Source organism: Pristiophorus japonicus, chromosome 11 (assembly GCF_044704955.1).
Source record: "Pristiophorus japonicus isolate sPriJap1 chromosome 11, sPriJap1.hap1, whole genome shotgun sequence".
NCBI lineage: Eukaryota > Metazoa > Chordata > Chondrichthyes > Pristiophoridae > Pristiophorus > Pristiophorus japonicus.
This window is the reverse complement of record NC_091987.1, coordinates 87,895,139-87,923,012: the sequence shown is the minus strand read 5'-3', so window position 1 is coordinate 87,923,012 and position 27,874 is coordinate 87,895,139. Positions and strand designations below refer to the sequence as shown.

The following is a 27,874-nucleotide window of genomic DNA, read 5'->3' as shown; positions in this document are numbered from 1 at the left end:
GGGAGCACACCACCACAAATTGAACTAACTGCTCAGGGTGTTATTGGAGCTCACCTCCTGAGTGGTCCAGGCATCTAAAGCACTGCTTAAGCACTCCAATGGTTTTCTCAACGATATTGCGAGTGGATATGTAGCTCTCGTCATATCGCTTCTCGGCTTCAGTGTGGGTGTCACACAGTGGGGTCATCAGCCAGGTGGCGAGGCCATATCCTTTGTCACCAAGCATCCAGCATTGACCTTGTGGCTGACTGGTAAACATGTCAGATACAGCGCTCTCACGCAGAATGTGAGCATCATGGATGCTGCCTGGAAATTTAGCATTCACTGCCATAATAATTTGCTGGTGGTCGACAACGAGTTGCACATTCAGGAAGTGTAATCCCTTGCGATTCCTAAAAACCTCTACATCCTGAAAAGGTGCTCGCATGGCAATGTGTGTACAGTCTATTGCTCCCTGCACCTTGGAGAAGTTAGCAATTTGATAGAATCCTAAAGCCCTCTCAGTCTGAGCCTCCCTGGCCATAGGGAAGCTGATAAAGTCCATTCTGCATGCGTAAAGGGCTTCAGTGACCTGTCTAATGCAGCAATGTGTGGCATGCTGAGATATAACGCAAATGTCGCCAGCTGAGGCCTGAAAGGAACCCGATGTATAGAACAAGTGTCGTGGTGACCTTGACCTCGATGGACAGTGCGGTCCTGATAGTGCTGGGAGGCTGCACATCTCCCCTGAAGAGCTGGCATATCTCACTGATAATCTCCTTGTGGAAGCGCAGTCTCCTAAGGCAGGTGGTGTCGGACAAGTTGAGGTAAGACTGCTTCTCACTGTAAGTGCGGGGGGTGTAATGTCTGGTCCTCCTCATCAGTCTGGCACACCTTACATTGGGCACATAATGCTGTCGAATGTACCTTCTGCCATCTCGCGTCTGCAGCATGTGTGTGGCCATCAAGAGAGGCCGAGAAATGACAGGCCCCATTCCAATAGCTATTAGTATTATACCGATTGTTCACAACAATAAATGTCCCCACTAAGACACCTAAAGTAAATGCCAATCGTCCACAGTATGAAAAGCTGTTTATTCAGATGTTCACATCACCTTAAAAGACCTCCAGAGTGCATCCAAACATCCCCGACGTTGAAGCAGAACAGCCTTTTAAATGATGCGACCTGCGATTTAGAACATGGCGTCCAGACCACTGTGATTAGTTCAGGTCAGTTCATATTGTCGACGAGATGTGTGCGAGGTGCCGAAAGTAACGCTGGCCGATTTTCTGGGCATTCGTTTTGGCAAATGTGATCTTTTCAACAAAAAACAGTGGCCGGATGGTGTTATTAAATCTCGGCGTTAATTACGTGCCAAAAGTAACGCTGGGCGATATAATGGGCGTTGGTTTTGCCCATTCTGATCTTTCAGCCCAAAAAAAGTGGGTGTGCGGTATTATTTTTTTTATCGGCGTTACATACATGCCGAAAATAATGCTCAGCGATAAGTAACTGAGAGATGGGCGTTACTTTCCATTTTGTGGCTACATGGACGATATACCTCATTTCAGCATTAAAATGGACATTAAATGGGCGGTATGCATGTAAAAATAATGGATAATCTAGCCCCTGGACTTATATACTCAGGCATGGTGAATAAAGATTACATAAGAAATAGGAACAGGAGTAGACCATTTGGCCCCTCGAGCCTGCTCCGCCATTTAATAAGATCATGGCTGATCTGATCTTGGGCTCAGCTCCACTTTCCTGCCCGCTCCCCATAATCTTTCATTCTCTTATCATTCAAAAATCTGTCTCTCTTTATCTTAAATATATTAAATGACCCAGCCTCCACAGCTCTCTGGGGTAGAGAATTCCACAGATTTATGACCCTCACGAGAAGAAATTCCTCTTCATCCCAGTTTTAAATGGGATCCCCTTATTCTTAAACTATGCCCCCTAGTTCTAGATTCCCTGACGAGTGGAAACATCCTCTCTGTATTTACCTTGTCGAGCCCCCTCAGCATCTTATATGTTTCAATAAGATCACCTCTCATTCTTCTAAATTCCAATGAGTATAGACTCAACCTGCTTAACCTTACGTCATAAGTCAACCTCTTTATCTCAGGAATCAACCTAGTCAACCTTCTCTGAACTATCTCCAATATAAGTATATCCCTCCTTAAATAAGGGGACCAAAATTGTAGGCAGTACTCTAGGGGCCCAAAATTGGTCATCCGCCCATTTCTCGGCTGTATGTCGTTTCATATCGCCGGGTACTGCTGGGGAGGAGTGTGCGTGTTTTTCATCACTTTTTTCTAAGCGGTATGCTGAGCGGAGTGTAGCGGGCGGAGCGGAGTGCAGCCGGTGGTGTGCAGGCGGGGAGTCATTTTCACTCGGGAATCTTCAGTTCCCGAGTTGTGCACACGCGACATGCTGCTGCGAAGCTCCAACCCCTGAGAGGCACCGACGAGTGTCCACAGAGACTGCCGGCCACGAGCGCTGTACAGGTATGTGGGGGGGGGGAGGCGGGAAATCATTGCTGTGGCCAAGATACCTGTGCAGGGGGAGATCGCTGTGAGGATGGGAAATTGCTGTGAAGGGGGGGAGAACATATCGATTGGGTGGGGGGTGCGGGGGGTGGGAAGCAACTTGAGGGGAGAGACGGCGGGGGGTGAGAGCTAAAACATTATTTACAAGTAAAGATGCATATCGCTGTGAAGAGGGCGGGGGAAACAAATCGCTTGGGGGTGGGGTGGGAAGCGACTTGGGGGGAGAGACGGCGAGGGTGGGGGGGGTGAGCGCTAAAACATTATTTACAGGTAAAGATGCATACCGCCGCGAAGATCGACTTAAAACCACATTTTCCAGGGCGGTCTGCAGGGTCGGCAATATGTCGGTGGGAAGTGATCAATTTGGCAATTTTGGACGGTATGTCGGCAGTGTGCAAGGATGGATGGTATACACACTGCCCGGCAGTATATTGCTGATGAATTTTCCGCGGGCGGTATGTCCACCAATTTCGAACCTGTACATTTGTAGCAGGACTTCTCTGCTTTTATACTCCATCTCCCTTGCACTAATGGCCAACATTCCATTTGCCTTTCTGATTATTTGCTGCACCTGCATACTAACTTTTTGTGTTTCATGCACAAGGATCCCCAGGTCTCTCTGTACTGCAGCATTTTGTAATCTCTCCCCATTTAAATAATAATTTTCTTTTTTTTTGCCAAAGTGGATAACCTCACACTTTCCCACATTATACTCCATCTGCCAAATGTTTGCCCACTCACTTAGCCTGTCTATATCCCTTTGCAGATTCTTTGTGTCCTCCTCGCAACTTGCTTTCCCACCCACCTTTGTATCATCAGCAAACTTGGCTACATTACACTCGGTCCCTTCATCCAAGTCATTAATATAGATTGTAAATAGTTGAGGACCCAGCATCGATCCCTGCGGCACCCCACTAGTTACCATTTGCCAACTAGAAAATTACCCATTTATCCCTATTCTCTGTTTTCTGTTAGTTAGCCAATCCTCTATCCATGCTAATATATTACGCCCAACCCTGTGAGCTCTTATCTTGTGCAGTAATCTTTTATGTGGCACCTTATCAAATGCCTTCCGGAAATCCAAATACAGATAACTGGTTCCCCCTTATCCACTCTGCTCGTTACATCCTCAAAGAACTACAGCATATTTGTCAAACATGATTTCCCTTTCTTAAAACCATGCTGACTCTGCTTGACTGTATTATGATTTTCTAAATATCTTGCTACTACTTCCTTAATAATGGATTCCAGCATTCTTCCAACAGCAGATATTAGACTAACTGGTCTATAGTTTCCTGCTTTCTGTCTCCCTCCTTTTTTAAATAGGGGCTTTACATTTGCTGTTTTCCAATCCGCTGGGACCTTTCCAGAATCCATGGAATTTTGGTAGATTACAACCAATGCATCCACTATCTCTGCAGCCACTTCTTTTAAGACTCTAGGATGCAGGCCATCAGGTCCAGGGGACTTGTCCACCTTTAGTCCCATTATTTTACCGAGTACTTTTTCTTTCATGATAGTGATTGTTTTAAGGAATCCATTGGAAGGAACAGCCGAATCAATCGCAGAACCTCATCGACGCTGAATTTTCTACATTGCGCAATATTTCGGAATTTGGTCAAAGAATTCAATGATGAAAAGGATGATATTTTATTCAGAATGGAGACAAATCTACAAGAAATCAGAGACCATTCACAAGAACCATTTCTTGTATATAAATGACCTAGAGTTGAGTATAGAAAGTACAATTTCGAAGTTTGCGGATGATACAAAACACGGCAACACAGTAAACAGTGAGGAGGATCGTGGCCAACTTCAGGAGGATGCAGACACCATCGGAGCAGGCCGAGGAGTGGAAGGAGCAGTGTGGCGGCATACCACTCCAGAGAGCAGCACATGCTGGAGCAGGAGAGCAACGGCAGTGAAGAGGGACATCACCAAGATCCAGATCGCTGATTGGAGGGCGGGCAGGTACAGCAGGGGCGACGAGGTCAGGGCGAAGGAGCAGTGAGAGATTGCAGAGGGACGTGATCGGGGCCCAGAAGAGGCGTGAGTTTGGGGCCAAGGGCCCAGGGGCAGCACGGGCCAGCCCACACTGCGATATGTGTGCGCACTAGGCCCATGCAGCAGATCTGGTCTCCAGTCGTTTTGGTTAATCCTTGCCACTGGACCAAGACCTAGCTCTGTCAAGCCCGTGTGGTGGCTGGTGTGCAACGGTCACCACACGTTAAAAACAATCCACGCACAGGCATCTTCTACCCTTCAAGATTTAATTCGGGACCTGGAATATTAGGTCCTGCATTGGAACACCTGTGAACTTTTTGATGTGGAAGCAAGTCATCCACAATTCGAGGGCCTGCCTATGTTGATGTTTTAAGTTCCCCCCTCCCTATAGCCCTTTGATTATTATTGGGATGTTTTTAGTGTCTTCTACTGTGAAGATCAATACAAAATATTTGTTCAAAGCCTGTACCACTTCCCTGTTCCCCATTATTAATTCCCCAGTCTCATCGTCTAAGGGACTAATGTTTACTTGAGCTACTCTCTTCCTTTTTATATACTTGTAGAAGTTCTGTTTTTATATTTCTTGCTGTTTACTGTTATATTCCATCTTCTCTATTATTTTTTAGTCGTCCTTTGCTGGTTTTTAAAAATTTCCCAATCCTCTGGCCTCTCACTAATCTTGGCAACTTTGTATGCCATTGTTTTCAATTTGATACCATCCTTTACTTCCTTAGTTAGCCACGGATGTGTCTCCCTTCTCAGAGTCTTTCCTTCGCACTGGAGTATATTTTTGTTGAGTGTTATGAAATATCTAATACAGGTTGAACCTGCCATATGGAACTCCCTTATCTGGAACCATTCCCGGCCACCGGGTGGCATATGCGCAAACATGAACAAATTGAAGTCCTTCCTTGCTGTCGACTTCCACAATCGCTGGCCTGACCCTGTGATTCACCCCCCCATGATCTCTCTGCCGCACTCCCAGCCCCAAGCCAGCCAGCCCCGATATTCCCTTGCTCAGTACTTGTACCATCCAATTTAACGTGACCACCCCTCGTCTGGAAAAATCCCTTATCCGGAACAGGCCAGGTCCCAATGTTTCCGAATAAGGGATGTTCAACCTAATTTCATTTGGTGACACAAGTCGATAAACTGCATGAATAACATTAGGAGAAATGATTTAACAGACTTCTTTAACTCACAAACTGGGAAACTGCAGATTGGATTCAGAAGGGAAATAGAATATACACGTGGCAATTCTCATGCACGAGTTTAAGTGATGCTTAAATGATTACGATTGGTCCAAATCTCATCAGAATGGTAATGTATTGATACGACTTAAATTTTGTAAGTCAGTCATTTTCATAGTTGTGTGCTGATTGACTGGCATTCGAACAATCTACATTCTAACAATGACTATACTTCAAAAATATGTCATTGGCTGTGAAGCGCTTTGGGACATTGAGGTCATGAAAGGCGCTATACAAATGAAAGTTTGTTCTTTCCATGAGAATCTACATTATAGAGGCAAAATTTGCAGACAATTTTTTGATAAGCTTCTTAACTCGCACTTCTCGAACCAAAGTGCCCTTGTATCACATGTTCTCAATACTTGCCAAGTTTTATTTTACTTTAGTATTGGGGAGTAGCATGGCCTGGATGTATCCTTTATTTAACAGATTGTAAAGAGTGTGCCAAAAAGCACCTCTTCATGAAGCCAGAGATAGATTAGCTACCTGGTAGGTTTTTTCATTCTTTGAATGATATGCAGCCTTCATAAACTATAGGAGAATTACCTAGTTTGATAGGCTCTGGGAAAAACATGCACTGATCACACATGACAATGTGACTTCAATAGAAAGGTAAAAACGAGGGGTGTATAAAATGGGAGACCAATCCAACTCTTTACAATCTGTTTTATGCCTCCGCTGAAGTTGAAAGTTCCTTCCTGTATGCGAGAGGCTCGAGTGCATGTCATCAGCATTTCAAACAAGCTTGATCAAATCCTCACTTGGTGTCCACATGCACACATTCCAGCAGGTGACACTGTATCGCAAGCAGTAGCCTGAAATGTATCTAATCTTTCCTCTTCGTAGCTTAAGAGTAGAGGCCTATTTTGGCACCTATACTTTATTTCTTTTAAAAACAAGTGAAATACTGTGGGTGAAAACGAGAGAGAAAAAGAGAAAGAGAGAGAGAGAGAGAGAGAGAGAAAGAGAGAGAGAGAGAACTCTGATTCGTTGCCAAGAACTCCCTTTAGAATCTGCAGTTTTTCTTGGCACCAGTCCCTAAAAAGAAAATGGCTATGAGACCAAATGATTTTAAAATGAAAAAAGTAGCATTTTTTTTGTGAAGCTCGGTGCATTGCAGTTTTGGAAGCAAATGAAACTAGTGAAATACTAAAGGATAATGCATGGAATGTTGGGGGGGGGGGGGGGGGTGGGGAAGGGGGGGAAATGGAGAAATTAACATTTTATCCCCTCCTCCTCCTCTTCAGAAGGCAGCGATTCCACAGGTCTCTTCCCATGCCTACAGTTGCTGTGCAAGCTTACATGTCGGGGTCAATAATACAGCCTGTGGCACCCAAAGTGTCAAAACACCACATTATTGGGCATAGAGGCCCGACGTATATAGAAACATAGAAAATAGGTGCAGGAGTAGGCCATTCAGCCCTTCGAGACTGCACCGCCATTCAATGAGTTCATGACTGAACATGCAACTTCAGTACCCGCTTCCTGCTTTCTCGCCATACCCCTTGATCCCCCTAGTAGTAAGGACTGCATCTAACTCCCTTTTGAATATATTTAGTGAATTGGCCTCAACTACTTTCTGTGGTAGAGAATTCCACAGGTTCACCACTCTCTGGGTGAAGAAGTTTCTCCTCATCTCGATCCTAAATGGCTTACCCCTTATCCTTAGACTGTGACCCCTGGTTCTGGACTTCCCCAACATCGGGAACATTCTTCCTGCATCTAACCTGTCTAAACCCGTCAGAATTTTAAACGTTTCTATGAGGTCCCCTCTCATTCTTCTGAACTCCGGTGAATACAAGCCCAGTTGATCCAGTCTTTCTTGATATGTTAGTCCCACCATCCCAGGAATTAGTCTGGTGAACCTTCACTGCACTCCCTCAATAGCAAGAATGTCCTTCCTCAAGTTAGGAGACCAAAACTGTACACAATATTCTAGGTGTGGCCTCACCAAGGCTCTGTACAACTGTAGCAACACCTCCCTGCCCCTGTACTCAAATCCCCTCGCTATGAAGGCCAACATGCCATTTGCTTTTTTAACCACCTGCTGTACCTGCATGCCAACCTTCAATGACTGATGTACCATGACACCCAGGTCTCGTTGCACCTCCCCTTTTCCTAATCTGTCACCATTCAGATAATAGTCTGTCTCTCTGTTTTTACCACCAAAGTGGATAACCTCACATTTATCCACATTATACTTCATCTGCCATGCATTTGCCCACTCACCTAACCTATCCAAGTCACTCTGCAGCCTCATAGCATCCTCCTCGCAGCTCACACTGCCACCCAACTTAGTGTCATCCGCAAATTTGGAGACACTACATTTAATCCCCTCGTCTAAATCATTAATGTACAGTGTAAACAGCTGGGGCCCCAGCACAGAACCTTGCGGTACCCCACTAGTCACTGCCTGCCATTCTGAAAAGTACCCATTTATTCCTACTCTTTGCTTCCTGTCTGACAACCAGTTCTCAATCCACGTCAGCACACTACCCCCAATCCCATGTGCTTTAACTTTGCACATTAATCTCTTGTGTGGGACCTTGTCGAAAGCCTTCTGAAAGTCCAAATACACCACATCAACTGGTTCTCCCTTGTCCACTTTACTGGAAACATCCTCAAAAAATTCCAGCAGGTTTGTCAAGCATGATTTCCCTTTCACAAATCCATGCTGACTTGGACCTATCATGTCACCATTTTCCAAATGCACTGCTATGACATCCTTAATAATTGATTCCATCATTTTACCCACTACTGAGGTCAGGCTGACCGGTCAATAATTCCCTGTTTTCTCTCTCCCTCCTTTTTTAAAAAGTGGGGTTACATTGGCTACCCTCCACTCGATAGGAACTGATCCAGAGTCAATGGAATGTTGGAAAATGACTGTCAGTGCATCCGCTATTTCCAAGACCACCTCCTTAAGTACTCTGGGATGAAGTCCATCAGGCCCTGGGGATTTATCGGCCTTCAATCCCATCAATTTCCCCAACACAATTTCCCGACTAATAAAGATTTCCCTCAGTTCCTCCTCCTTACTAGACCCTCTGACCCCTTTTATATCCGGAAGGTTGTTGGTGTCCTCCTTAGTGAATACCGAACCAAAGTACTTTTTCAATTGGTCTGCCATTTCTTTGTTCTCCGTTATGACTTCCCCTGATTCTGACTGCAGGGGACCTACGTTTGTCTTTACTAACCTTTTTCTCTTTACATACCTATAGAAACTTTTGCAATCCGCCTTAATGTTCCCTGCAAGCTTCTTCTCATACTCCATTTTCCCTGCCCTAATCAAACCCTTTGTCCTCCTCTGCTGAGTTCTAAATTTCTCCCAGTCCCCGGGTTCGCTGCTATTTCTGGCCAATTTGTATGCCACTTCCTTGGCTTTAATACTATCCCTGATTTCCCTTGATAGCCACGGTTGAGCCACCTTCCCTTTTTTATTTTTACGCCAGGCAGGAATGTACAATTGTTGTAGTTCATCCATGCGGTCTCTAAATGTCTGCCATTGCCCATCCACAGTCAACCCCTTAAGTATCATTCGCCAATCTATCCTAGCCAATTCACACCTCATACCTTCAAAGTTACCCTTCTTTAAGTTCTGGACCATGGTCTCTGAATTAACTGTTTCATTCTCCATCCCAATGCAGAATTCCACCATATTATGGTCACTCTTCCCCAAGGGGCCTCGCACAACGAGATTGCTAATTAATCCTCTTTCATTACACAACACCCAGTCTAAAATGGCCACCCCCCTAGTTGGTTCCTCGACATATTGGTCTAGAAAACCATCCCTTATGCACTCCAGGAAATCCTCCTCCACCGTATTGCTTCCAGTTTGGCTCGCCCAATGTATGTGCATATTAAAGTCACCCATTATAACTGCTGCACCTTTATTGCATGCACCCCTAATTTCCTGTTTGATACCCTCCCCAACATCACTACTACTGTTTGGAGGTCTGTACACAACTCCCACTAACATTTTTTGCCCTTTGGTGTTCTGCAGCTCTACCCATATAGATTCCACATCATCCAAGCTAATGTCTTTCCTAACTATTGCATTAATCTCCTCTTTAACCAGCAATGCTACCCCACCTTCTTTTCCTTTTATTCTATCCTTCCTGAATGTTGAATACCCCTGGATGTTAAGTTGCCAGCCCTGAACATCCTGGAGCCAGGTCTCCGTAATCCCAATCACATCATATTTGTTAACATCTATTTGCACAGTTAATTCATCCACCTTATTGCGGATACTCCTTGCATTAAGACACAAAGCCTTTAGGCTTGTTTTTTTAAACACCCTTTGTCCTTTTAGAATTTTGCTGTACAGTGGCCCTTTTTGTTCTTTGCCTTGGGTTTCTCTGCCCTCCACTTTTCCTCATCTCCTTTCTGTCTTTTGCTTTTGCCTCCTTTTTGTCTCCCTGCATTGGTTCCCATCCCCCTGCCATATTAGTTTAACTCCTCCCCAACAGCACTAGCAAACACTCCCCCTAGGACATTGGTTCCGGTCCTGCCCAGGTGCAGACCGTCCGGTTTGTACTGGTCCCACCTCCCCCAGAACCGGTTCCAATGCCCCAGGAATTTGAATCCCTCCCTGCTGCACCACTGCTCAAGCCACGTATTTATCTGCGCTATCCTGCGATTCCTACTCTGACTAGCACGTGGCACTGGTAGCAAACCCGAGATTACTACTTTTGAGGTCCTACTTTTTAATTTAGCTCCTAGCTCCTTAAATTCGTTTCGTAGGACCTCATCCCTTTTTTTACCTATGTCGTTGGTACCAATGTGCACCACGACAACTGGCTGCTCTCCCTCCCTTTTCAGAATGTCCTGCACCCGCTCCGAGACATCCTTGACCCTTGCACCAGGGAGGCAACATACCATCCTGGAGTCTCGGTTTCGGCCGCAGAAACGCCTATCTATTCCCCTCACCATTGAATCCCCTATCACTATCGCTCTCCCACTCTTTTTCCTGCCCTTCTGTGCAACAGAGCCAGCCACGGTGCCAGGAACTGTGCCTCAGTCAGTGTCTCTATCTCTTTGTCTGCCTGTCTGTGTGTGTCTCTATCTCTTTGTCTGTCTGTCTGTGTGTGTCTCTATCTCTTTGTCTGCCTGTCTGTGTGTGTCTCTATCTCTTTGTCTGCCTGTTTGTGTGTGTCTCTATCTCTTTGTCTGTCTGTCTGTGTGTGTCTCTATCTCTTTGTCTGCCTGTCTGTGTGTGTCTCTATCTCTTTGTCTGCCTGTCTGTGTGTGTCTCTATCTCTTTGTCTGCCTGTCTGTGTGTGTCTCTATCTCTTTGTCTGCCTGTCTGTGTGTGTCTCTATCTCTTTGTCTGCCTGTCTGTGTGTGTCTCTATCTCTTTGTCTGCCTGTCTGTGTGTGTCTCTATCTCTTTGTCTGCCTGTCTGTGTGTGTCTCTATCTCTTTGTCTGCCTGTCTGTGTGTGTCTCTATCTCTTTGTCTGCCTGTCTGTGTGTGTCTCTATCTCTTTGTCTGCCTGTCTGTGTGTGTCTCTATCTCTTTGTCTGCCTGTCTGTGTGTGTCTCTATCTCTCTGTCTGCCTGTGTGTGTGTTTCTGACAGCTGGGGGTGGTGGAGAAGGTGGGGGTGGAGGAGAAGCGGGGCGGAGGAGAAGGGGGGCGGAGGAGAAGCGGGGCGGAGGAGAAGGGGGGCGGAGGAGAAGCGGGGCGGAGGAGAAGGGGGGCGGAGGAGAAGGGGGGCGGAGGAGAAGGGGGGCGGAGGAGAAGGGGGGTGGGGCGGGGGCAGAGAGGGGTGGGTGGAGGAGGAGGGGTGGGGGGGAGGAGGAGGAGGAGGTGTGGGGGGGGGGGGGGGCAAGGGGAGGAGGGGGAAGAGAGCGGGGGTCGGGTCGGGTCCAGTCGGTTGGGAGGAGCCTTATTCACGCAGTCCCAGTTATGCCATTTGGCCAGGGCTTGGGGTTGCCTGCTTCGGGCCCCTCCCACAGTTTTGCGCCCACTGTAGCGAGCATGTGCAGAGGTCCCGGCACGGTTTTCAGCGCAGGGACCTGGCTCCGCCCCCTACAGCTCGTGCTGCGCCGCGCCCAGCTCCAGAGGACCTGCAGGGAGCCGGAGAATAGGTGAGGTTTTTTTAGGCGCACTTTCTGGCGCGAAAAACGGGCGTCCAGGTCCGGGCTGCGCCGTTTTAAGCGTGGCCCGAAACTTGGGCCCAATAACTCAGCTACTCACAGCCCAGCGGGAGATGGAGGAGAAAGGGAACAGTAAGTATTTCTGAATATGGCTGTGGGGTTTCTGTTACAGGAGCTAAAGTAAATATTCATTTTTATTAAATTACATTATTTTAAAAAATTGTTTTTGAAACACCTTTTCTTTCTGAAACATTCTAACACAAATTGAAAGCATGAGACTTTGTTCTTTGAACTACTAAGGAGCAATAAATGCAGTGTGTTATTTTCAAACAACATAATTCAGTCCTGGAATCCTTAACTGCTGCTTCTAAATGCCATGCCCAAACTGGCAAGACCGTAAGATCAGAGCGAATCTATAGTCATCTTGGTAAATAAGTTACATAACTGTGCCCAAACTGAAATGACAACTGTAGAAGCAGCAGTAAAATTGCTGAACAGGTGTCACCAAACCAAATGATGAAACTTCGGAAATGTCCAAAAGCTACTTTTATATTCTTTAATTGAAATATTCTCATCATCTTATTCCATTTTAAAAATCGAACTCTTAGATAAATTATCAACTTGAACATTAATTGATTACTTTTTAAACAGTGATTGTAAGTAACATCACTGGGCTACTAGCATTGAGAATTTTCTGGTTCCAACAGTGAAAAGAGCTGAATGAATTATTAAATGTATCTCAGCCCAGCGTGGGCATATGTAAATTCAGTTTCTGCAGACCACTATCCAAACCATTCTTCGTCTTGTAATCAGCAATCACTGTCAAAATGATTTTTTTTCCATTTACCGAAATAACAAAAAGGATGTCAAGTTCAATTCCATTTCTTTTTTGGCTAGTTCATTTTTGAGAGAGGGGTTTTAGTGATGGAAAGCCGCCAGTTTCATCATCGTGTCCATGCCCATCAACAGATAGCCTTTCATATGCTTATTCTCGGAGTCCTAGAAGATAGCTCTCAGTACCACACAGCAACTGTAACTCCCACTGTTCCACACGCCACTGTTCCGCATGTAGGAGGATTTACATATTCTCTAGTTCTAAATGTTTTAATAATCCAACAATTAGTGGTTTGTTGCCTCAGTATAGGTAGAACGCCAGACAGCAGGGAGACGGCACTCAGCAGCCTGCAGCAACGCTGGTATGAGAGAGCCTTTGTAAAGATTCCAGCAACAGAGCTTACTTCAAAATGTTCCAGTCAAATCAAAAATTGTATTGGATGATTTCAACTTCTTCAAAAGCATTTGTTCAGCAGTAACATTATGGTACAGCATCTGCAAATGCAACAGTACAATGAATACAGTGTTCAAAACATAGTTGGAAAGTTCACCTGATTAAATCTAATTCAAACACACTTTATTTCTAATAACACTTTCATTCATAAAGCATACATTAGGTATGGGTCTGACTGGTAGCTTGGATGAGAAATCGCACTGAGTCACTGGGTTGGGCTTCCTTCTTGCCAGTGACCCTGAGCAGATTTATTACTAGATTACTGAAATCTGACAGAAAACAGCTGCCTGAATGATCGGCAACACTTACTGTTCTACATTTGGTTTTTTGCAATGTATTCCATTCATAGGCGGTCCCTCGGACGAGGATGACTTGCTTCCACAAGAGTTTCAATGAAGGACCCGATGTTCCAGTCCTGAACTCCAATCGAGGGGGTGCAAGATGCGTGTGTGTGGATTTTTGCACATCATTGCACATCAGCCACCACACGGGCTTGACAGAGCTAGGCCTTTATCCAGTGGCAAAGGTTGAATCAGGATGACTGGAGACCAGCTCTGCTGCACGGACCTTGTGCGCACATATATCGCAGTGTGGGCTGGCCCGTGCTGCCCCTGGGCACTCTATTCTTCTGGACCCCATACCCTCGCCCACGATGTTCCAGGGCCCGGCACTCCAGCTCTATTTATAGCCCCAACCTGCGGTGGTGTTCTCACACAGGTCGGGGCAGCCCACCTGTGAGACCACCACCGCAGGTCGGGGCTATAAACAGAGCTGAAGCGCCAGGCCCTGGAACATTGTGCAATGCAAGACCTATTTGGCGGGAAATAACTTGGGCAGAAGCTCATCACATTAAAAATCTTTCACAATCATTAAAGAACAGCTGCAGTTCCCCATCACTGGTGAAACATACCCTTTGTAGAGTGAAATAGCCGCTGAATGACAGTAACCCAGAGTTACATTTGCACTGCATGTTTTCCATTCCATCCGAACACTATATTAAAAAGGGCAAGTACCCCACAAAGTCTAACTCCACACACAAACCCAGTCATTTTATCTAGCAATAAAGACTAGTTTCAGTTGAGACGATTTTCATTTTCTTAATGTTGCCATCCATTCTACTCTAGACATCCCAAGCAGCCTTTAATCACCATATCAAAAATTCACACTTCTTTTTCCACCCCAACAGAATGCAGGAATGCTATTAACATATGGAGAACTCTTGCTAAGTCATATATAAAAGGTGGGTTTTCATAATATCTCCCAATTTAAAACACTAGCCCTCCGATATTGACCCATTTACTTTTAGCCAGTAGTATCAAGCAACATCAGCATGTGAGACTAGAGACCTGTATGGTTTCTAATCATACAAGACTAGGGGGTCAATCTAAACCTCATCAGACAGGCAGAAACCGAGCTGGTAAGCAGTAAAAATTGACTAGCTGACTTACTTGCCGATGTCCTGCCTGGATCCCACTGTATTTGATATTAACATGCTCTTCTAAGCAGGCAGCAGAGGCACCTGCCTAAAGCTGGCGGGGTCCTTCGCTAAACATGCAGATAGTCCGGATCACTATTTTAATTTCGACCCGAGCAGTTTTACCGCCAGGTGAACTCGTCAGTTGAGGATCGGAGGTAGAAAAGGCTAAGAATTTTTACTTTCTTTTTTGGGGCCAGGAAGAGCAGGAGTGATTTCAGTCTTTAGTAGATTTCTATTTCACCAGCACTCGCAAGGCAAGGATAGCAGGAAAATGCCGTGAATACTCAATTTCACATCTGCACTTAATCCAAATTAACTGTTATTGTGGAGAACCTCAAGGACATTGAAATATTTTGGACTAAAAACTGTGGCTCAGGTCTTCTGCATTTTGCAGAACTGGGGCACATCGTCAATGTGGCAGAATCTGTACCCACCACAAAGATGCAATCCAGACTCGAGCTGATCGTCCAGCCTTCGGCATTTAAATATTTTTGCCAGGCTTTCCGGCCTCTGCTAAGGAGTCTGCAAGTGGTGTGGTAGAGATTTGCTGCAGTCGGGCTCAGTTCTGCTGGTACAATTGTAAAAATTCTTTCTAAACTTTTGAGTCTGGCACCAAGGTTTTCTGGATTTAGAAGTTAAATGTGGGCAGGGGCCCGGGGGAGGAAAGAGTCCAAAACTAGGAGCCATAAATATAAGACATTAAGACAGTCACTAATAAATTAGAGAGTGGTGAGAATGTGCAACTCGACACCACGTGGAGTGGTTCAGGCGAATAGCAGAGATGTATTTAAGGAGCAGCCACACATGAGGGAGAAAGGAATAGAAGGATATGTTGATAGAGTGAGATTAAGTAAGGTGGGAGGAGGCTCGTGCAGAGCACACACATTGGCATTGGGCTGAATAGCCCGCTTCTGTGTTGCAAATTCTATGTAACTTCACCCCTCTGCTGCCAGAGCAAGAGTGGGTACAGTGTTGCTAGAGGTCAAATGACAGAAAATATATCGTATAATGTATTTCCATCATTTGAATCTTTCAATACGCCCATTCATAAATAGGCATGAATGTCACCTGTCACTTCCATCAAAAAGTCCAGGTATGAAAATGAGCAAGGATACAGGGAGCCCATGCCTTTCCCATTTTCTACCCCATCTTATAAACTGGGAGGGGGAAGGCAGGAAATCCACATCTGTAAGTTTGTGCATATTTTTGTAATCTAGTGAAATCTGTGTTGCAGTTGTTTCTTAATAAACCCGATTTGTAGTTTGTAGCCTGTTATGTACAACCTGTCAAGAGTTTTCATTTTTATTATGTGGAAAGACTAGGAGTACAAAGTCTTTTGCATTATCTGCAATAAATTGCTGAACAGCATTAATAATTTATTGTCCACGCTGAGCATTCTCAGATTATTTCATGCATTCATTACAACAGTGACTAGACTTCAAAAGTACTTCATTGGCTGTAAAGTGCTTTGAGACGTCCGGTGGTCGTGAAAGGCGCTATATAAATGCAAGTATTCCTTTCTTTCATTCATACACTCATGCTTCAATTCATAGAAAGTGTGGACTTGCTTTTAGAATCAGTCCTTCATGTTAGCCACGAAAAAGGTATCTGGAGGGTAGCTTGATTAAATTGATAGCACTCATTTCTAGCTCAGAAGGGTGTGGGTGCAAAATCCACTTATAAAATAAAGGGTGCAATCCAGTCAAGTCTGAAGGTGAGCTACATTGTTGGGTGGTCCTCCTGTCTTAGTGGTCCGCGTGGATGTTTATAAAAAGACTTGCATTTATATAGTGTCTTTCACAATCTCATGATATCCCAAAGCGCTTTTCAGCCAAAGAAGTACTTTTGAAGTGTAGACATGGTTATAATGTAGGAAAAGTGGGAGCCAATTTGCACACAGCAAGCTCCCAAAAACAGCAATGTGTTAATGACCAGATAAGCTGTTTTAGTGATGTTGAGTGAGGGATAAATATTGGCTGGGACACCAGGGAGAACATCCCTGCTCTTCTTCGATATAGTGGGATCTTTAGTGTCCACCTGAAAGCAGACTGGTTTAACGTCTGATCGGAAAGACAGCACTCTGACAGTGCAGCGGATCCCTCAGCACTGCACTGGAGCATCAGCCTAGATTTTTGTGCTCAAGTCTCTGGGATGGGACTTGAACACACAACCTCAAGAGGCAAGAGGGCTACCAACTGAGCCACAGCTGATGTTCACCTAGGGTTTGATTCTCCCTCAACCATCACCAAAAACAATTAACTGCTCATTCATCTCTGTTCCCAGATGTGAGTAGAAGAGGCCATGTTTGCTTACGTAAGTGACATTGCACCATAGCAACTCTGTATGCAAAATACTTGATATTTCTGACAAGTAAGAGGAGCCAAGTGAAAGATGTGATTTGGCATTTCCTTTCAACGTATTAGCTTGTTTTCTTTACCAAAAAAGCCCAACAAACTCTCAGGAAGAGGATTTGCTGTAGTGAAATAAAAAATAAATTAAAAACAGGAACTAGATATTGGAGGGCTGTTGTGTGTATTAAATGGAAGTGATTTAGAAGCCGGAGCTTTCAGTGGAACTGCTGTATGTAATTCTGCAAAAGCAGAACAGGTGTACAAGGCGTTCCCTGACTGAAGCTAAACAAGTACCAGCTCGAACTGCAGTTAATTTACAGCCAACCACATGCACTAATCCCTGGAACTTCTGGAGCTGTTGCAAGTATAAAGCAGGCAATACTCTGTTCTCCTTTAGCTTCCTTAATGAGAAATCCCATACAAAAGTCCTGCTGTTTAAAAGACTTTCCAACAGCTATTACGAACTTGGGTTTGATTCAGTGACTTACCTTTTCCATGGCTGACATGGTATCATTGCCATAATAATGCAAAGTGCTATTAGGACTATAGACGTCATATTTGAATCCAGCTATGTGAACCTTATCACAGATGCTAAGTGCCATAGTTATTGCAATGATTCCCGTTGTTGGATATTGAGATGGCTGTCAGAAACAAGAAATCAAATGTAAGTGTATTTGCAAGGACATCAAAGCTAAGGGAAAGGAAATAAATATTTGAGCAGAGCTGATAAGATAGTGCGAGGCTTCCAGGAAATAATATGCTTTATCCAGTCATTACTAATAGTGCTGAATTTAAAAACACATACTCCAGCAAGACACATATAATATCAAGAGATTAAAATGAACGATCGTTAAATAGACAAGGAGTCTTTTTCAATAATCTACTAAATATTCCTCTTAATATCACCCTAAACTTACCACAAAAGAATGCTTACATATATTACATTTCATTGAATGGGTCAAACTGATTTTCTGATCGAATAATCTTTGCTGCGAGTCCAATATTAACTCTTGGTCATCACTAGAACCAGTTGAACAATATATCTGTTCTCTATACAACTGATTTTTATACTCTAAGTAAATTTAGAAGGATTATACTTTTCTTGGGGCCTAGGACATACTTATGAGGTTGTGAGAATCTTGCAGTTTGCTGTTTTCTTCAGTAAGGTAACAGCTTCTCCTGACAAGGAGTAGGAGGGGCCAAGTAAAAGGTTCTATAAAATAAAAAGTGAACAATATTTCTGAAGTTCTGTTTTGGAAAATTTTAGGACTTAAAACAATAAAAAAATGATCTTCACTTCTGTGACAAACCAACACCAGCTTTTAGTTGGTCTTATTTATGCAAGCATTTATATCTTAATTGCCGAGTGGAAAAGTGAGACCAGATGACAGGAAACAGAATCCTTGACCAGCTCATATTAAAGTGCTAACTTGATTGTATGGATCCCTGCAAAGTGGCAGAGAAAGACTCAAACATCAATATCAACCGGAGAGGAAAGCAGAGCTCCAATTCCACAGTGGTACACTCAGGGCTGCTTCACGGCATAGCCTGCAGAATCAGGAAGATAGGCCCAAGCATGCTCAGTGCTGGACTCCCAATGTCATGAGAGGAAAAAGATTTTTAAATGTTAAGGCCAAGCTTTAGCCTCATTCCACGCTACAAATTTATATAAACAAACATAAATTGGTACTCCTCCTGATTCATTGCACAGTTCTGCAGTACAGCTTACTGAGCACCTGTACCTGGTAAGTCCACAAGCTGTTCATTGATGAGCTCCACTTCAAACTAGGGTGCTAAATTAGTAAGACTTCCATTTTGACTTGACTAACTGAACTTTTTGCTTTAACACTTAAAAAAAAAAAACTAGTACTTGTGGTTTTCCTTCAATTCAGTATTCCTTTGGTGCACATCTCCCACAGCAGCATTCATGTTATCCAGAACTCACCCCTGGGGCAATAAGCAGTGCTGATCACAGCTTTATAAAACAAATTGGCCATCTCGGAATACCTCTCCTGCTCCAAATCCAGAAGAGGGAGAAGCAGATGTGCTGGCATAGCAGATGCTGAGCACCCCATCTGTGGGCAGCCCAGGAATTATATAATAATGCTCTTTCTTTGAATGGACACCCATTAGTCCTTACCTTGGCACGTTTCCTCAATCTGAAGAACTTTCGCATTGGCAAAATACTGAGCAGACAGCATGCACACGATGGGAAACTGCCCGTCACAACTGCTGCTCACTGACTTTATTTGGACAATTTGTGTCTCAGAATTACAACTTTCCTCAGGGGACACCTCCTCCAATAAAATTTACATGCTGCCTTTGCAGAAGGGGACAGTTCCAGAAGCTCATTCAACCAGACTCATTAGAGAGCCTGCCAAAATAAAAAAATGCTGCCTCCCTTTAAAAATGCAAAAGCCCTTCAAGAGCTGCTGCACGCCCGATTCCACAAGTGACTGAACACGCGAAAACTGTGCAGGGAGTTTTCATTCCATTTAGTCAACCCTGCGGAATCAGGTGAGGCTGCCACACAATTAGTGCAAGTCTGCATGCAAGTTTCAGGGGCTCCCGTGATGGCACCCACTCTCCCAGCTCTCGTGTGCATCTGTTCTGGGAGAACACCCATTTTTTGGTCAGATTATGGATTGGCCCTCGTATAGCACGAGTCAGTGCCAGGGAAAAGGCTTGTAACAGTACAATTACTGTTATATGCTCCTTGGTTTTCCCACCATTAAATAGAAACCAGAAGGAACCATCAATACCGATGGGAAAAAAAATATTTGGGGCCAAAGCTATTGGATAATAATTTTCTACTCCATGCTTTGTGCAGTACATTGGAGCACCACATCTTGTACAGTAAAGTGGAGGGGATTTCCCAGTCTCGGGTATATGAAGCTATCAAATAGAGAGGTCAAGCATTTTGTCAAAAGGAGAATAGCAGTAAAAACATTAAAGGAAACGAGTCACTCCCAGGCTGTTCTTGCACAGTTCCTAGTGGCTTGGTATCAGAGTAATGTCAGTAGAGGGATGGGAACGGTTATGTATGCAATAAAGGTTCAAACTGAGTACTGTTTAACTAAGCAAGATACAACTTTGCTTCTGCTTTATTTAGGCCCAAAATGCCTGACTCACAAAATGGCTGGCCTTTTATACCAGAGCAGCAATGTGCATGCTGCTCAGTGGCCTCCAACAATGACACCATCTGGTGGCTACAAACAGCATGTACATACATGACAGGAACAGACCACACCAATGCTAAAACTGCTTGATGTACAAGAACTAGCTAGGGTATCTCACCACTAATATTTCATTTCTTGCATTATTAACCCAGAACTTGCCATATGGGAAATAATGACCTATTACAGAAATTTCACCATTTTACAGTGCTTCAGACTGCCCAACTTAAATAAATGTACTTGATTGTATTCATTCTGATTTCAGTTTCTCGCTGATCTCTTAACTAAAACCATAACGAAAAATGACCAAGACAGGAAAAGAAATGTTAAGTATCAGCATACCTTTGGCCAAGGGATAACCTTGGGTAGATTTAGTAAATCAAAGGCAGCTTTCTGGACCATAGAAGGTTTTAGTATCCTTATTTGACTATTCTTGTAAATAAGCTGTGTGGGTGTCTTTTTCCAGAAGCCCCGCATGGACTGCAATAAAACAAAACAGATTGCAGGTTTGAAAAAGACATGATAATTACATTTAAATCTAGGGTTAGATTCATTTCATCTTTTTCAAACTCCATTTTCAACAATTGACCTCAAATGTAGGTTCAGATGAGCACCCTACCACCAAATTTCTATATATTTTTTATTAAGGCTGCTAAATGGCGATTTATTAGCAATGGAACTCTGCCCGTGGAACTATACCCTGCAAGGAGCCAATGAAGGTCAGTGAGCACAGGGGTGACGGGCGAGTGGAATAGTTTGCGACAGCAGAGTTTGACATCAACTGAAGCTTATGGAGGGTGGGAGGCCGGTCAAAAGAGTATTGGAATAGTCAAGTCTGGAGGTGATAAAGGCATGGTTGCAGGTTCCAGCAGCAGGTGGGAGTTGTTATGCAGGTGGAACTAGACCTTTATGATGGAGAAGATGTGGGGTCAAAGCTCAGCTCGGGGTGAAGTAGGACACCAAGGTTATGAGCAGTTTGGTTCAGTCTGAGATAGTGGCCTGGGAGGAGGATGGAATCAGTGGCGAGGGAACAGAGCTTGTTGCAGGGGGCTCAAGACAATGGCTTTCCCAATGCTTAATTGGAGGAAAATGCAGCTCATCCAGGACTGGATGTCAAAACAGACGCAGCGAATGAGTCGAGACAGGTGGCGGAGGTAGAGCTGGGAGTCAGCAGTATACAAGCAGAATCTGACGTCATGTTTTTGGAAGATGTCAAAGGGAAGCATGTAGATGAGGAAGGGGAGGGGCGCCCATCCTTGTGGGATTCCAGATGTAAAGATAAGGAACAGGAAGAGAAGCCATTGCTGAAGATGCTCTGGCTACAATTTGATAGGCAAAAATGGAACCAAGCGAGGGCACTCCAACTGAGCTGGACAACATAGGAGAGGCGTTGCAGGAGGATAGTATGGTCAACCGTGTCAAAGGCTGCAGAGAGGGCGAGAAAGATGGATTGGTATAGTGTCCCATAGTCACAAAAGATATTGTTAATGTCTTTGATTAGGGCCATTTCAGTAGTGGCAGGGGTGGAACATTGCAAGTTACGGGAGAGACGGGCAGAGATATTGGAAACAACAATAATATTCAAGGACTTGAGAGGAAAGGGAGGCAAGAGATGAGGTGGTTGTTTACAAGCAGACGGATCAAGGATGTGTTTTTGGAGTGGGAGGGGGGGTTGATGATGGCAGTTTTGAAAAGGGAGGGGACAGTACCCGAGGAGAGAGAACCTTTTACAATGTCAGCTAGCATTGGAGCCAGGATGGGAAGATGGGTGGCCAGCAGCTTAGTGGCAATGGAGTCATGGATTTTTAATAAAGGAAAGACGATTTCCTCACAAGAGGTTTTTGCTTCTGAATGCACATCACAACCTTCAGGTCCCACTACTGTACTCAATGTGAATGAGTAAAGGAGATCAGAGACTACAATCCCTTAGATATTTGAGATGATTTTTTTTTTTTAAATGAACAATTTCAGCAAACTCACCACTTTCTTCTTTAAGAGCACCTCCTTTAACCATCGTAAGTCTACTGACTTAAAAGGAATAAAAACCAAAGTCGTATCGGCATCATACTGGCTGTGTTCGGAAAAAACCGATTCTGGGTAACAGAACCTAAATGTTGTTTTATTCCCAACATCATCTTCGTACCCAATTACAGGACCACTATTTATTCTTAAAAGGAATTAGAAAGGTAAATTAAACACAGTATCACAACCTATTCAAGGAACATTCCTTCCACCTTGGAGTCCCCTTGCACCTCGCAACTAAAAACCTTCCCATTCTGAAGGCCTGAGTTTTGTTCAACGAGAACACTGGTACTGTGGCACCATTGTGTGGTGCACAATCTTTAGTAAAAATGCTCAACCTGTACAATCCTAGTGGCACACCATCAGAAGTGTATATTCTTGCAATTTTCTTGCCTAAAGGTCAGTTCAAATCTCAATTCTCTACAAAAGGTGAATAATATGATATCTATGAAAGCATCTTGCCTGTCAGAGTGGGTAACAGCTTTCAGATCGCCATCTTGTGCGACTGCACATGACTACAATTGTGTTTTATCTTTAAGGTCAATGGCTGACAATAAGTTATGAAAAGCTTTCATAGTCAGCTTACTCATGTATCCTCCAGTCTATGCTCTCAGCTCAAGTCGAATGGCATGCTCGCATCTACATTGTGTGTACCAGTCAGCATTTGGCTAATGTATCCCCTCAATCCTCTGTTCTCTAGTGAAAACAATTTCAGCACTGCAAATCTTTCCTTATAATTCAGTGCTCTAATCGTTTGTTACTATTCTTTTAACCCAACAACTTACATTTATATAGCACCCAAGATTGTTATCAAAAATAAAATTTGATACTGAGCCATACAAGGAGATGTAAGGGCACATGACCAAAAGCTTGGTCAAAGAGGTAGTTTTTAAGGAGCATCTTAAAGGAGGAAAGAGGTAGCGAGATGGAGGGGTTTAGGGAGGGAATTCCAGAGCTTAGGACCTTGGCAACTGAAGGCAAGGCAGCCAATGATGGAGCGATTAAAATCACGGATGTTCAAGATCCCACTCCAAAGCAGCTGTGCCTTTGTCATGGTGATGACTCCTTTTATAATTTTAATTGCTTTCTTGTAAGGAAGCACCTCTTCAAATTAGTGTAGCTGACACCTTCACAAAAGGAGGTAAGAAAATGAAAATAAAAACTTTCACTGTGTGTGGAAGAGGATTCAGCCCACAGAATTCTAAATCAGCTGAAACCTGTGTAGGGTGGAAGTAGAAAGCTTAGTGGGGAAGCATTTGAGAAGTCAATCCTCTAGGTGGTGGAAACATGAATTAGCATTTCAGTCTGCTAGCACCAAAGGCCCCAGAACGATTGCACTATTCCAACTGCCTGTCTTCTATCAAGTCCTGAATGAGTAATGTTCTTTTTTTTTTACTTCAGCACAGACAAAAGCAAAGACCCTCTGTTCCTGTCTGAAGAATTACTTCCAAGCTCCAACCTCCCCCCACTCCACCAGCAGAGTCACTATGGCTCTGCATTCTGCAATTCTATTCTCGAACCACTGCACTGAACGCTCTTTCTCCTAGTCTTTAAAAGCTCCCGCGAACACATACACAGTGCCCAATTCCCCAAACCTCTCAGATTGGTAAATCTGGTGGGGTACAACTTGTAGCAGAGTTGTTCTAGATCTCACACCTGCTTTATTACCAAGACTTCCATCGCCATTTCGGAACACTGCTCACTTACATCCTTCCTCTTCCAATTGGATATCAAAGTACTAATCTGTGTTTTCATCACCGATGATTGATTTCTCAAATGATGTCTTTAGCAAGCCTCGCCAGCTCCACCTTTCAAAAACTTCAGCCAATTCAGAACTCTGTGCCCCAAGTCCCCTTCCTACACATTCATCAGTCATCCTGCTCAAGCTCCATAGATTATCAATTTGAAGATCCCTTTCCTTATTTTCAAATCCTTTTACAGCTTTTTTTCCCCCCACTCGGAGAGATCGTCTCCAGCCACATGCTCCAGAACGTACTTCAGAATGCTTCTCAAAATCTGGCTACTATTTTAACAATCCATCTGCTGCACCATTAGAGTCGCTATAGAATTCTCTTCTCAAACCATTTCGCTTAGCTACCTTCACTGCCTTTAAAGGCCTCCCCAAAAACCCCTCTTTGACCATGCCTTTGGTCTCCCCTTTAATGCCTCCTTCTCTGCCCGTGTCCAACTCTCCCCTTGTAAAGCACTCAGACATTCTTGTATGAAGAATGCTACATTAATGTAAGTTGTTGTTAATTTGCAAATGTGCTTTAAAATGGTTCAGTTCCATAAACAACCGGACGGGTCATGAAAAAGATAGCTGTATAAAAAAAAAAATTGAAGCAAGGGACTCGATTTTCAAAATGTTATCAGAAACATGTGATGCAACTGTAGTGTGCAATTACATAAATCTGTAAAGATGTGTTTCGTCAGACCACAGAGCAAACTAGAACCTTCACATTTGTACAGACATATTGTACATCAGTGAAAGGACAATAATTAAAATGCTGCAAGTGAATGTCATTCCCAAATACCAACAGGAACAGGTGTAACAAATTAACAAAGCTATAAACTGCTGTTTGAAAACATGCCAGAACCAATTTTTAGGGGTCAGGAAGAAGGAGAATTGCAGCAACTGCTAAGTTTTAAAAACTATTACAACATCTAGAACATAATTTGCTGTGTTTTTAAATAATAAATACTCTGAAAAATAAAATGCCCTGGTGTTAGTTGTACCAGGCAACTTGTTTTGTGTAACAATGGTTTAGAAAAAAAACTTACCTAATAACAACATCATAGGAGTCAATTTTTTTCCCTAATGTCTTGTTTCGAAGTATTCCTCCATTGCCAACAACAATGCAATTCAGGTAAGGTATGCTATTAAACAAAGAAACAAGCGTCAAGAGCTATATTTCTGATTTATTGTCCAAGGCCAGTATCATAAATAAATACCAATCCTGATTTTTAACTCACTAGTATGTGCAACAGAATTTTCTTTTGGTTACTGCCTTTGTTTTGCTTTTCATCTTTTGGCATCCCAATATAACAACCAAGCATCTAGATGGGAGCTTTTGTCTAACGTAGCCTATTTTGGGCATTTGTGAGCCTCTTCCCGCTACAGCCAACCCACCTGCAAAACTCCCCAGCCTCTTCCCACCATAGGCTATCCTTCCAGGATGAACCCAAGCTGCTTCTCATTATAGCCTAACCATTCTGGACATTCCCAAACCTCTGCCCACTGCAACCCATCAGCCTTGGATGCTGCCATGATTGCAACAAGTTTTGTATGTTCATTTTTGTTGTAGTCCACATGGAACAATCGGAATCCAGCAAAACTATAACGGATCTAATAGGTATTAAGGTATCTGTACTCTACTTTGAAGATCTGTGGGAGCCCTGAATGGAGGCCCTTTTCCCATATTCGCCTCCTCCTCTTAACCACTTTTTTCTTACAAGGATGGTGTCCCAAATGATTTTTTACCATTTATAAAATAGTTCCTAGTTGTACCTGAAGGCTGAATGAATAAGGAATACGTTTTTTTTTTTAATTGTTCTGGTGTAGATTTTCTCTCTTTAAAAAGGTATTTTATTCATCTTTCTTTGTTTCGGACTCTATCCCATGCACCATCCCAGTTTAAATAGGTAGGTGATCCACTCCCAGGCCTCTGCCAATACAACTCTCAGGAAGGAATTTTCATCTTCAGCTGTAAAACTATTCTAATTTGGTTTCCACGGCTTTAAGACCTGTCTAAATCCTAAGTGCCAACAGAACTCAATTTTTCAGTTCAATCTCATTTGTCGAATCCTTCACACATCTCAGTGATGCCACCAGGAGTCCGAGAAACAACCATCATTGGAAAGCAGCACCTCCAAACTGCCAAAATGAGGTTTGCTACCTTTCTCTGCAGATGTTGGGTTGCCGGTGCAGGTGGGGAGAGCGCAGAGCACCTCTAGGGTAGCTTGACCAGTCTGGCATCCTTCTATTGGGCCCACTTACCACCGAGCATGTGGTTCGAAGGACTCCTGATGGCAAACCCACTTCTGCCAATAAAGGCGGCTCAGGACAGTGGTGCAGTGGTGCAGCAGGGAGGGATTCAAATTCGTGGGGCACTGGAACAGGTTCTGGGGGAGGTGGGACCAGTACAAACCGGACGGTCTGCACTTGGCAGGAACGGAACCAATGTCCTAGGGGGAGTGTTTGCTAGTGCTGTTGATGAGGAGTTAAACTAATATGGCAGGGGGATGGGAACCAATACAGGGAGACAGAGGGAAACAAAAAGGAGACAAAAACAAAAGACAGAAAAGAGATGAGTAAAAGTGGAGGACAGAGAAACCAAAGGCAAGAAACAAAAAGGGCCACTGAATATAAAAGGGCTGCAGGAGGGGTAAAAACTAAAAATCATGGTTTAAAAACTAGGATGAAAACACTACCTAAATGCACGCAGCATTAGAAATAAAGTAAATGAGTTGACGGCACAAATCATTACAAATGGGTATGATTTGGTGGCCATTACAGAAACATGGTTGCAAGGTGGCCAAGACTGGGAATTAAGCATACAGGGGTATCTGACAATTCAGAAAGATAGGCAAGAAGGGAAAGGAGGTGGGGTAGCTCTGTTAATAAAGGATGATATCAGGGCAGTTGTGAGGGATGATATTGGCTCCAATTAACAAAATGTTGAATCATTGTGGGTGGAGATTAGAGATAGTAAGGGGAAAAAGTCACTGGTCGGCATAGTTTATAGGCCCCCAAATAATAACTTCATGGTGGGGCGGGCAATAATCAAGGGAATAATGGAGGCATGTGAAAAAGGAACGGCAGTAGTTATGGGGGATTTTAACCTACATATCGATTGGTCAAATCAAATCGCAGGGGGTAGCCTGGAGGAGGAATTCATAGAATGCATACGGGATTGTTTCTTAGAACAGTATGTAACAGAGCCTACAAGGGAGCAAGCCATTTTGGATCTGGTCTTGTGTAACGAGACAGGAAAAATAAACGATCTCCTCGTAAAAGATCCTCTCGGAATGAGTGATCACAATATGGTTGAATTTGTAATACAGATTGAGGATGAGGAAGTTGTGTCAGAAACGAGCGTAATATGCTTAAACAAAGGGGACTACAGTGGGATGAGGGCAGAGTTGTCTAAAGTAGACTGGAAACAAGGACTAAACGGTGGCACAATTGAGGAACAGTGGAGGACTTTTAAGGAGCTCTTTCATAATGCACAACAAAAATATATTCCAGTGAAAAAGAAGAGCGGCAAGAGAAGAGATAACCAGCCGTGGATAACCAAGGAAATAAAGGAAAGTATCAAATCAAAGACCAATGCGTATAAGGTGGCCAAGGTTAGTGGGAAACTAGAGGATTGGGAAAATTTTAAGCAACAGCAAAGAATGACTAAAAAAGCAATAAACAAAGGGAAGATAGATTACGAAGGTAAACTTGCGCAAAACATAAAAACAGATAGTAAAAGCTTTTACAGATATATAAAACGGAAAAGAGTGACTAAAGTAAATGTTGGTCTCTTAGAAGATGAAAAGGGGGATTTAATAATGGGAAATGTGGAAATGGCTGAGACCTTAAACAATTATTTTGCTTCCGTCTTCACAGTGGAAGACACAAAAACCATACCAAAAATTGCTGGTCATAGGAATGTGGGAAGGGAGAACCTT

General features: G+C 43.7%; 1 protein-coding gene across 13 annotated transcripts in view; it reads right to left on the bottom strand.

Annotated features, from left to right (window-relative positions):
- Positions 1–12,426: 12,426 nt before the first annotated feature.
- The window catches only part of LOC139276151 (type 2 lactosamine alpha-2,3-sialyltransferase-like), a 124,515-nt gene continuing 109,067 nt past the window's right edge, over positions 12,427–27,874 (bottom strand). For all 13 annotated transcript variants that reach the window (XM_070893692.1, XM_070893690.1, XM_070893693.1 and 10 more), the window contains 5 exons: positions 24,980–25,075; positions 22,157–22,343; positions 20,519–20,656; positions 17,489–17,641; positions 12,427–13,213 (listed from right to left, as the gene is read on the bottom strand). In XM_070893692.1, coding sequence (XP_070749793.1) covers positions 13,124–13,213; positions 17,489–17,641; positions 20,519–20,656; positions 22,157–22,343; positions 24,980–25,075 — 664 coding nt within the window. In that variant the 3' untranslated portion in view covers positions 12,427–13,123. The remainder of the gene's footprint in view (positions 13,214–17,488; positions 17,642–20,518; positions 20,657–22,156; positions 22,344–24,979; positions 25,076–27,874) is intronic.